The 11,858-nt window shown below is 41.1% G+C and overlaps 1 protein-coding gene across 2 annotated transcripts; it reads right to left on the bottom strand.

The window, feature by feature from the left end:
- Positions 1–937: 937 nt before the first annotated feature.
- On the bottom strand, positions 938–10,536 carry RFK (riboflavin kinase). Of its 2 annotated transcripts, none has more exons than XM_032290886.1 (4): positions 10,100–10,536; positions 8,445–8,596; positions 4,635–4,737; positions 938–1,213 (listed from the first exon to the last, which is right to left on the bottom strand). In XM_032290886.1, the coding sequence occupies exons 1-4, from the start codon at positions 10,179–10,181 to the stop codon at positions 1,149–1,151; spliced, it is 402 nt and encodes a 133-aa protein (XP_032146777.1). In that variant the 5' UTR covers positions 10,182–10,536; the 3' UTR covers positions 938–1,148. The 2 variants fall into 2 exon arrangements, with proteins under 2 accessions (XP_032146777.1, XP_032146776.1); XM_032290885.1 differs by lacking the exon at positions 938–1,213 and adding an exon at positions 1,662–3,629.
- Between the last annotated feature and the right edge of the window lie 1,322 nt (positions 10,537–11,858).

Genomic DNA, 11,858 nt, shown 5'->3' with positions numbered 1-11,858 from the left:
GTTCCTTACAGCAGTCCTTAGAAATTTGCTGATACTTTTACATATCCTAAACAATAGCTGCAGTTGAAATAATCACCTGATTAGCTGATAATAGTCATTCTCCAAGATTTAGCAAACTTCTGTATAGGCTAAACAGATATAATAGGAGCCCCTATCCTCAAACTTCCAGCATTTTGTTCTTTGAGACAGGGTTTCCCTATGCTGCCCAAACTGGAGTGCAGTAGCTATTCATGGGCATGATTAGAGCATACGGCAGTCTCGAACTCCTGAGCTCAAGCTATTCTCCCACCTCAGTTTACCAAGTAGCTGGAACCATAGGCCCACAACATCACACCCAGCTAATCTTTCAGGATTTTTGATGATGACCTCTCCAATTTTCCTGGAGATATAGCATTTTTGTGTTTTACTATCCTGGCTTCTACTTGGCCCTTGTAATGTTCAGGGAACCAAAGTGGAAATTCTGACAATAGTCAAGTAGGTCACTCTCAAATATACACAGAACAAGAAAAATAAGCACAGGATATGTCCAAAGCCTTAGTGAGCTGCCTGAGAGACAAGCTAGGGTTCAAATTCCAGTTATCACCTGACCTAAAAGCCAACTGCCACTAGCACAGTCACAGACTTAAGCCTTATAGTTCACTAATTCTCAATAAGATGTATTTAACCCGTCCATTGAATTTTTTATTTCAAGTTTTCTTTGTAACTGTAAATTCTATTTTGGACAATTCCTGAGTATCTGCCCAATTTTTACTTTAAATTTTAATAGAGACAGGATCTTACTATGTTGCCCAGGCTGGAGTGCAGTGGCTAGTCACAAGTGGTCATCACAGCAATTCTGGTCTCAAGTAATCCTCCTGCTTCAGCCTCCCAAATGGCTAGGATTATAGGCACATGCCACAGCACAGCTGCCAAATTTTTATACACCTTGCCATTTGACCATTTTTGTTACTCTTTTATTACATTATATATATTAAACAGTCATTTCAATTTCTGCATCTGATAACCCTGGATCTGCCAAATTACATGCAGAGTTTATACTACAATTTGTTTCTGCTTTTGTTTATGATGTCATCTCTTTTGGCAGAATAGGTTTGTTTCTTCGCTCCATCTCTGAAGACAAGACTTCCACTTCCGTCTCCCAATCAGAATCATGTTTCATGATAAGCTCTAACTGCAGACTTGTAAGCCTCCAAAGTTGAGGAAGATGAGAGTCCTGGGGATGAGGGTTGAAAGAGTATCAGCATGCAACAGAGAAAGGCAAATGAGTTCAATGTTGCTGATTATGGGGTTGGTGGCAAAAGACTAGAAGGTTACAATAGAACTCTGTTTTGGAACAGGAGTTATGCAAGAGAACCCAGACCTACCTACACTCTTGTAGCTCTTATAACTCCAAAATGTAACAGGAACCCTTATTCTCAGGAAGTGGACTTTAGTAGTGATGCCCTGTGAATGCTCTCCAAATAAACCTCAGTCACAGTGCTGCAGGCGTAAACACAGGGGATCTTGAAGGCAATGCCCTTGGTTGTAGAACTACCGCTGCATGCCAGGTTCTCACTACAGCTGCCACCTATAACTTGCTCTTCAGGCAACTTAACACACTGAGGGTAGCAATCAGCCAATAAATTAGAAATGAATAAAAGATTCAAGCTGACACAGGGAAAGAAAAAATATCACCTAGTCAAAATTTATTTCAAGGCCTGAAAACATTCCGACTAATCAAAATGGTACTACTGTAACTTCTTGTAAGTTTTTGAAAAATATAGACACCATTAACCCCTCAAACACCACACGATCTGATTCTCAGAAGCAATGGCTATTTAATAAGATGTAAAGGGACAATAACCTAACAACGAACTTTCACACACCTAAAGAGAGTATTTAGTAACAAGCTATTCAGACAAAACACAAACATTTTCACATTTCCCATGTTTGTTAACTTTGCTTCATAAAGCCACTGATAACCGAGGTTTCTTTCAAGTATAGGATTTCTAACATTAAAAACCGTCTTTTTGACATTTATAAAGAAATAAAAAGTAAAACACAATCCAACTGTATCTATGAGTCCCTCTTCTCCAACAGCTTTAGATGTTTTTCTGAATACTTTTTACACAAAATAAAGTATTTTTATTAAAATCAGTTCTAATTCATTTATGCAGATTAGGGGAAAACGATTCATAATCAATTAACTTTAAAATTACCTTCTATGTTTCTATCTCTATCCCCGTATCACCACCAAATCTGTTGCTACAGTGAACAATGATGCAATGTACTGCTTGAGAGGGCCCAAAGGAATCTGTAATCTTTATTTCCCACATATTGGTTAGTTGGAGGAAAAATCCACAGTATGAAGACTATTAACTAAAACGTTATGCTTTTACCTCAAGCTACAAGTAATTTTTAGACTAGCATTAAATTATATTGCACATATACAGCTACACCAGTTTAGATTTGCCTTGGAACAAAATTAATTTCAAGGCCTTAAATATTAAAAATAAATAATTTTATAACTATTTCATAGCTTAATTGGCCCTTAAATAGTTTTGCTAGTGAGGGAAACATTTTGTGTTCTTTAAGAAATTGGTACATGTAAACCTAAAGATGAACTCTGTTTTGTTTTTCCTAAAAAAGGAAAAAAGAACCAAAGAAAAATGTTGAAGAACAAGAATATTTACCCTTAAAAAGAAGCATTATCCAACAAAAAGGAGACATACAGATTTGAAAACACTTACTTTACTGTCTTCAACAACAACAAAAAACAGATAGGGGAAGTCCAGAGGACTTAGAACTGAAGTAGCTCTATACAAAATGAAAATGGTACAATGATGTGACTTCAAAGAAAATGACTAAAACAAAATTTCACAAACATCTTCATGTTTGTAATGTATTAATGCACAAAATATCAAAAATGCAAAGTCTGGGTTTCTTCCCTGTAGGTTTATGATAAACTATCAATTTTCTATATAATGCATTTCCTTTTTTTTTTTTTTTTTTTTTTTTAAACAGAGATGGGGTCTCGCTATGTTGCCCAGACTGGTCTTGAACTCAAGCAATCCTCCCACCTCAGTTCCCAAAGTGCTGGGATTACAGGCACAAGCCACTGCACTTGGCCATAATGCATTTACTTTTATAAGCCTTCTTTGTTTAGAAGTATACACTATACAAGTACATACATGCTGGTATTTTACCATGAAAATTTCATATTTCATCTCAAACTAGTGATTTGCCTTTTTACCCGTACTTACACACAAGTAATACCTTTCTAGTGGTATATTTTAATCAATATGCATTTTTTAAATCTTGATTTTTAAATGAATCTTTTAGTGCTATGACATGATGGGCTTCATTTAACAGTTGACGCATGATATGGTAACTACATTGTACTGTTTAATTCACAACTGTAGGAAAGTGTTTGATTCTTACAACATAACCAAGATGAGAATGGACAGTAATAAACACAGAAACACTAGAAAACAGTGAATGAATAAATACAATTTTTCATCAGTGTTCATTCATTGTTTTGCTTTTGGAAACCTGGAAGAAATTGTCTTCTTTGATTTTCAAATGTTCTGGTAAATCTAGTTGTTTCTTAGCTTCCTCAATATCACCTTGAATTGCTGAAATAAGTGACTCTGCAGAAAGAATATACCAGATAAAAATGATGAAAAACTGTTAACATACTTTTTACTAGTCCTGTTTAGCCTCTCCTAAAAACTCACAGGCTGGTAGTATCTCTCGCACAGGGTAGATACCCAGTGAATGTTTGTTCCATCACTCCTTCCAGGCCTAAGTCAATGGTACACAAAAGACATGTCCCTAGGCCAGGCGTGGTGTCTCACATCTATAATCCCAGCACTTTGGGCAGATCACCTGCGGTCAGGAGTTTGAGACCAGCCTGACCAACATGGTGAAACTTCATCTCTACTAAAAATAGAAAAATTAGCTGGGCGTGGTGGCGGGCACCTGTAATCCCAGCTACTGAGGAGGCTAGACAGGAGAATCCCTTGAACCTGGGAGGCGGAGGATGCAGTGAGCCGAGATTGCACCACTGCACTCTAGCCTGGGCTAGAAAGAGCAAAATTCCATCTCAAAAAAAAAAAAAAAAAAGATATGTCCCTAATCTTATAATTTAAAAGAAAGGCATAGGCAAAAATATCAAATGGAGGAAACTGCAAATATCAAATGGAGGAAACAAGCATTCACTATTCTTTTTGGTTGGTATTTATACTTGTAAAAGAAACTTTACAACAGAGTTGAAAGTATCACACTACACTAACAGATACCTGATAACATTTATTTCAAATGTTCTCTGATTTACTATATCTCAAACACCACACATTTTGAAAGATTTCATTAACTTCTTACTGCTGGAGAGAAGCAGCCAGCCTGCTAAGTTGGAAGCTAGGCTACCTTACTTTATGACTTTCAGAATGTTAATCTCTCTGTGCCACTTCCTCATCTGGGAAACAGGCAAAATAATCCCTCACAGGTAAAAGAAGATAAATTCATGTAAAGCACTTAAAACAGTGCCTGGCATATGTTAAACGCTCAAATGTTATCAGTCCTGCCTGGTAGTAGTGGTAGAGGTACCTGCAGGAGCAGTAGTGATAATTAAGAAGATTAAAATAAGAACTTACCTAAAGAATCAAAGTCCTTTTCTGGTCTGAGGTAGCCAACAATGGCCACATTGAGGATTTCCCCATAGAAGTCCTCTTTGAAGGTATGCATGATATGTGTTTCCTATAGTCAAGAAATGTTAAAAAGAGTGCTATCAGATTACAGTGTACCTGAAATCTGAAATATACCTTCATGTTTATGGTGGGTTAATTTAAATGAAACAATCAACACTCCTTAAATTTTTAATGATTTAGGTTAAAATCTAGGTGCAGTTTTCCCCTAAATTTTCCCAGTGCTCCTATTTGTGCCCCTGTCTTATAAACCTGAGTGAGGTGGCAGCGTCTGGCATGATTTGCTGTCACTTAAAAAAAAAAAAAAAAAAAAAAGAAAAACCTGACATGTATCCAAGGAAGTAAGCATCTTATCAAGGTGAGAAAACAGGACACCAAAGAGGGAATGAGAAAAGTATTAAAAGATGTTACTACTAAAAAATTAGTTGTAAGGCCAGTCAGGTCTGTACATCTCTGACACATAACAAGCATGGAAACTTCAGAGTTTGGCAGAGCTGAGAACTGATGGCGCAGGGGAGCCATGCAGCTTCTTGATCAGGGAGCAAAGTGGCAAAAGGGCATAGGGCATGTTAAAGCAAAATGCTGCATGAGGTAGAAAGTGCCTTAAAATCTAGTTCAGCTAAATCGTCTGGGCAGTATTGTGGTTAAGAGCACTGCTTTAGAGTCAAAAGTCTGGGTTCCCATACTTGGTTAACTGTATAACTAGCTTTTGTGGGGCTTAGTTTTCTCGTCTGTAATGGGCAGGGGGCACTTTGAGTTAGAAGATACATAAAGTGCCCCATGGCTTTGGGGCTATGAACCAATACATTTGATGTGTATTCTTTCTTTTCAGTAAACATTTGAATAATAAAAAAGAAACTAAGATATTTAAGACCAGCCGGGCGCAGATGCTCACGCCTGTAATCCCAGCACTTTTGGGAGACCGAGGAGGGCAGTTCATTTGAGGTCAAGAGTTCAAGATCAGCCTGGCCAACATGGTAAAACCCCATCTCTACTAAAAACACAAAAATCATCAGGGCATGGTGGTGCATGCCTACTGGAGGCTGAGGCAGGAGAATTGCTCAAACCTGGGAGGTGGAGGTTGCAGTGAGCAAAGATCACGCCATTGCACTCCAGCACTCTAGCCTGGGCAACAGAGTGAGACTCTGTCTCAAAAAAAAAAAAAAAAAAAAAAGAAACGATATGCAAAACCATGACACTGACAATTACAAGACACTATTGAGAGAAATGGCAAACTTCCCAAACTAACCTACAAAGTCAATGCTGCCCCTAACAAAAATCCTAGTGAGTTTTTAAAAATAGGAGAACCTGACAAGTGTTTCCAAAATGTATATGGAAAAGCCAAAATTATCCAAGAAAATCTTAAGAACAAAATTAGAGGGCTTATACAACTAGATATCAAGACCTATGATAAGACAAGCAGACCAAGTATGTATGAGTGTATTTTTGGATTCACACACATGTAAGGTCACTTGATTTATGTCCCAAGTAATACTGCAGCACTGTTGCGAAAGGATGGTATTTTCAATGAATAAGCAGGTCAATCCTACATCCATAAGAAAAAAAGTATTAATTATCTCTACCAGATACCATACTAAAAAAAAATCAATTTGAAGATATGTCAGTTAATTAAGCATTTAGAAAAAAACCACAAAGAAGTACCTCATGACTTTGGAGTAGGCAAAGATTTCTTAAACAGATTATATAAACGACTAGCTATTAAAGAAAAATCTTGAATTAGATTATATTAAAAATTAAGAACCTCTAGGCTGGGTGCAGTGCTCATGCCTGTGATCCTGGCACCTTGGGAGGCTGAGGAAGGAGATTGCTTGAGCCCAAAAGTTTGAGACCAGTTTGGGTAACATGCTGAAACCTCATCACTATAAAAAAAAAATTAAAAATAGCCAGGCATGGTGGCACATGCCTGTGGTCCTAGCTATTTGGGAGGCTGTGATGGGAGGATCACTTCAGCCCAGGAATTTGAGGCTGCAGTGAGCTGAGATTGCATCATTGTACTGCAGCCTGGGTGACAGAGCAGGGCCCTACCTGAAGAAAAAAAAAAACCTCCGTTCAATACACCATTGACTTTAAGAAAAAAAAAAAAAGCAACATGATGAAAGAAGTTTGTAATACAGTACACAGTTCCAACAAAGAAAGTGAATCTAGTTGTGTCATGAAGAACTTATTTAAGGTCAGTAAGACAACACATTTCTTTTAAGGGCAAAGGACTTGCACAGGCAGTTCACAGATGTCCATTACTGGCAAAGGCAAGCAGAAGTTCAATTTTCCACTGGTAAGATATGCCTAGATTTCAAATTCTATTTTTCCTAACACTCAAAAGGCATTTGTTAACTGGCTCTATTATAACATTTTTGTTATCTGAGAAGCCAAAGAAAAATTAGTCATAGGATATTGTCCCCTCCCTTTCTTTTCCTTCCTCATTCAACAGAAAAGTATTTTGTGATCTTTCCATTGTTTTCCTTGTCTCCAAACAATAATTTTCAAATCATTAATACTCAAAAATAACTGAAATACTAAGCAAAATGTTAAGCAGCTCTGGGTCGTTACTATTGCTTATACCAGCATTTAACTCCATAGCTTTCCAATAGTGACACACTTCACTTCTATTAACTCCACGAAGAACAAAATTTAGATTAACTGTATTTTGCTTTTGCCACACATTTCAGCTGACAAAAGGTTCAGCCAAATCTAACAGATAAAACACTGAAGTTGTGTGGGTCCTGTAAAAAGAGTACGGCAGAAAAGTATACCATACCCTCAGGTGGTTTAAAAAGGAAAGCAAAAAGCACCAATGAGGGACTATATCAATAAGCACCATCCAGGTAGTAACCTGTTTTATCTTAAGAGGGTGACCAACTAATTGATGTATGAAGTAAATGGTAAATGAAGTGCACTAATTGTGGCAAGCTCAATTTTATGAAATATGCTTTTAAATCATTTTTATCTTTGGTAAAGTGAGTCTTTCATAGCAATTATCAAAGTCAGTATTATAATTTTGGTTTTTAACTCTATTTTCTACATAATTTTAAAAACAAATGCATAAAAAAATTATTAATCTTTGTTATTGGGTACCACAATATATAAGGATATAATCTGAGCTGGATGCAGACAGTGGCATGCACCTATAGTCCCAGCTCTCTGGAGGCTGAAGGAGGAGAATTATTTGAGCCTATGAGTTTGAAGCTACGATGTGCTACAACCTGGCCTGTGAATAGCCACTGCACTCCAGTCTGGGCAACGTAGTGAGACCTTATCTTTTAAAAGAGAAAAAAAAAAGGATGCAATTTGTGAGCTCTGTATGCTATTGAAATTAAGTTGGTATAAACTTGAATTAAACTTCTAGAATTTCAGGATGTTAAATATAAACCCCATGGTAACCACAAAGACAGTATCTATAGAAATACATAGAAAGTAATGAGAAAGGAAATTAAAATACGTTGCTACAAAAAAAATAAAAATAAAAACTACTACAAAGGGCAGTAATGGAAGAAGTGAGGGACATAAAAGTTGTAAGGCATATAAAAAACAAATAGCAAAACAGAAGTCCCTCCTTATCAGTAATTACTTTAAATGCAAATGAATTAAACTTTCCAATTAAAAGGCAGAGATTGCCCAAAATTCCAGTTTTTGAGCCACATTGTGATTACCACTGATGAGCTATTTCTTCATCTAATGCTATAATACGTTACTCTAAGTCATCATACCATTTTCAGTTACAGAGACAAATATAATGCTTACCATGGATTTCTTCGTGTTCTTGTAGTACGGGTTCCAGCCTATGCTCATCACCATCTTATGGACATCTCCACTTCCAACACTGGCCCAACCATAATAAATGCCAGTGGATATATCAGCTGGAAGATTATCTACCACTTGCTCAGGAAAATTAGCTAAAAACAGAATTAAATATTTTGAGTATTATAAATTTTGTATTAAATGTCTGTAGCCGGGTGCAGTGGCTCATGCCTGTAATTCTAGCACTTTGGGAGGCCAAGGCAGGAGGCTCATGTTAAGCTCAGGGGTTTGAGACCAGCCCGGGTAACGTAGTGAGATCCTGTCTCTACTAAAAAATTAAAAAATTAGCTGGGCAGAGTGGCCTGCACCTACAGTCTTAGCTACCAGAGAGGCTGAGGCAGGAGGGTCACTTGAGCCCAGCAGATGGAGGCTGCAGTAAGTTATGATCACATCCCACCATTGCACTCCAGCCTGGGTAACAGAACCAGACTCTGTCTCAAAATAATAATAACAAAAACCAAACATTGGTAAAAATCAAGCAAAGCTAATAATGTACATTCACAAGACTCCTACAACTCTGTCTATAATTATCTATCCCATCCTTCCATTTTCCGGCTCAGATTTCCCTCTCCTATCCACATGATTAGGTTATAAACAAAGTACCGGGTAAGTGTATAAAGCTCTCCAAAAAAAAGTCACACTCTTGGAGTAGGAGGAAAAAAACAACTACCAGAATAGATGGATTTTTTTTTTTCAAATCTGTTCTTTCCTAAACAGATACTTGAAAAGTTTTTCTTTTTTTTTTTTTTTTTTTTTGAGACGGTCACCCAGGCCGGAGTGTAGTGGCATGATCTCGCCTCACTGCAGTCTCCATCTCGCGGTTCACGCGATTCTTCTGCTTCAGCTTCCTGAGTAGCTGGGATTACAGGCACGCACCACCATGCCAGGCTAATTTTTGTATTTTTGGTAGAGACACGGTTTTACCATGTTGGCCAGGCTAATCTCAAACTCCTGACCTCAGGTGATCCACCCTCCTTGGCCTCCCAAAGTGATGGGATTACAGGCGTGAACCACCAGTTTCTTATTATTGAAACACACCAGCCTAGGCCCCAAGCTCAAGGCTGACTTAAGTCAAAACGCAGCCCTGGCGTGTATTTCTAAGGACGAATTCCAGTCAGGTCTCAATTACTGAAATTAATGTAGACAGACTAAGGAGGCTAGCTGAATCTCATTCAACTGTGTCATCATTTGGACACTATTTAATTACAAATTAAAAACAAAACCACCTTAAGAGCCAGCTTGCGAGTTCACCCGATCTGGCCCACGGTGCGTCTCTAATGGGCAAGACAAGCGCCATGTTGGCCAACTGTGCCTTGGCTGGCCAGGGAGGCGTCAACCGGGGATCGTGATTCATCTCCGGCTTCCCGCCCTCACCACCCTTCAACCACGGTTCCGCCGAGCTCAAATCCAGGGGCAGGGACCAGCTCCCTCAACCTGAACAACGGTCCTTAGTCGCAGAGGAGGAGCTCGTGGAGGAAGAAGGGTGTCCCGTCTGCCGCGGCCCAGAGGTCACACCACCCGGCCCCGAGTCCGCGGCTGCCGCCTTCCCCGCTACCCACGTGACCCCGCCCGGAGACCTCGTGCCGCCCGGCTCTCACCCGTGGGGATGCCCAGCTGCTTGGAGCCGCGGCCGAAGCCATGCACCACTTGGCCGCGGCAGAAGTAAGGCAGGTGCCTCATAATGCAGTCCGCTCGGGGCAGGGGCTGCGGCCCGGTCCGCGCGTCCTGTGGAGCCGCCGTCGACGCGGTGCCTGGACCCCAGACCAGCCAGGGGGCAGGAGTGTGACCTCTGCCTGCCGCGGGGGCGCACCAGAGGCCGGGCGACGCCAACGACACGCCGCGGCGGATCCCTGACGCCGCCGACCCAGCAAAAGCCGCTCAGTAGCTCCGGAGCTGCGTCTCTGCGAGGTAGCAAGCTCAACGACTGAAGTAAATGCCAATGTGGGCGGAGTGTGGGGAGGGGGCGGCCCGACGCCCAAAGCCCGCCTCCGCGCCGCCGGCTTGCGCTCGCTTCCACAGCCGAACTCCCGCGCCCGTTCGGCTTCCGTAGACCCGCCCCCCACCGTAGCCTCGCCTCGCTGGGGCCACGCCCTGCTCCCGCTGCGGCCCCGGGGCCCTAAGGTCTGGATCTCGGGCTTCGCTTCAGCCCCAGGCGATAGAAACTAACGTGGGAACCCCGTTTTCTACTGAGAGCCGCGAAAGCACCATTCTCAAACAATTCTGGGTTTTCTTCCCCTTCCTCCTGTTCATAATACGGACGCCAAAGCGGGACGCTCTTAGCTCCTTGGCAACCGCTGTGTTGAACGTCAGGCATCGCTCGTTCCGTTCGCTCTTTAAACATTAAAGCTCCAAAATCCAGCTCAAAGATCGCCTCTTCACAGAGGCTTTTCCTGGCCGCCCTACCGGAAGCGGTCGTCCTCCTCCCGGACCACTGACCAGGTTCTGGAGTTATTAACATATTCGAATGTAAGCTCCAGGGGAGCATTCCCTGTCTGTGACGCTGTTAACCCCAGCGGCTAGTGGAAGGTGGCCGAGATGGGCGGTGACGGTCCCCTCCACGCTGCCTCCTGGACTACTTCCCAAGCCCGGTCACAGGCTGTCCCTCTACTGCAGTGCACACAGAGGCCTTCCGCCCCTCGGAGCTGCAAACACGCACGCACCCTGGGAAGTAGCTCAGGGATCACTCACAGGATATGCAGGGTGCAAGGTTACACGAAGGTGCATCCTCCTACCTCTCAAGGACAAAGACGTTTTTTATTTATTTTAAAATTTTTTAATCAATGGAATCCAAAGAAATAAGCTTAATTCTTCTTTTCTTTTTTGCTCTATACATTTGTATAAAATTCTGTCCAGACCGTGTGGTCTTCTTTCTACCTTCCCTGTCTGTAACTCTCATAATGTTTACCTGATATTAAATTTATGTTCTAGGCCAGGCGCGGTGGCTCTTGCCCAGTAGTTTGAGAGGCCGACCCGAGAGGATTGATTGGGCCCAGGAGGTGGAGGCTGCAGTGAGCTGTGATCCCGCCACTGTACTCCAGCCTGGGCGACACAGTGAGACACCACCCCTTAAAAGAAACAGAGAAGAGGAAGGAAAGGAGGGAAGGGGAAGGGATAGTGAAAGGAAAGGGAAGGGAAGGGAGAGAAGGACCTAAAGAAGCAGTTATGGTCAGTTACTTATCTATACAGAATTAAAGAAAGAATAGTGACAATAACGGTAATAGTAATACCGGTAGTAAGAGTAGTAATAACAAGTTATGAAAAGCAATTAAATTATCTGGAGAGGCTTAAGAGTTATTTTAATAAGGTCTTCACAGTATTCTCTCACTCTTGACTCCCATCCTTGATAAGATTATGCTG

Source organism: Sapajus apella, unplaced genomic scaffold, assembly GCF_009761245.1.
Source record: "Sapajus apella isolate SASKATOON/1434 unplaced genomic scaffold, GSC_monkey_1.0 scaffold24, whole genome shotgun sequence".
Lineage (NCBI taxonomy): Eukaryota > Metazoa > Chordata > Mammalia > Primates > Cebidae > Sapajus > Sapajus apella.
This window is presented reverse-complemented; position numbering and strand designations above follow the sequence as displayed.

Excerpts from the sequence above, each read along its gene's own strand:
- RFK (XM_032290885.1), bottom strand. The coding sequence starts at position 10,181 with ATGAGGCACCTGCCTTACTTCTGCCGCGGCCAAGTGGTGCATGGCTTC. Across the intron at positions 8,597-10,099 it reads GCAGCTGGGCATCCCCACGG|CTAATTTTCCTGAGCAAGTG; the intron begins GTGAGAGCCGGG and ends TTCTGTTTTTAG. Across the intron at positions 4,738-8,444 it reads AGAACACGAAGAAATCCATG|GAAACACATATCATGCATAC; the intron begins GTAAGCATTATA and ends TCTTGACTATAG.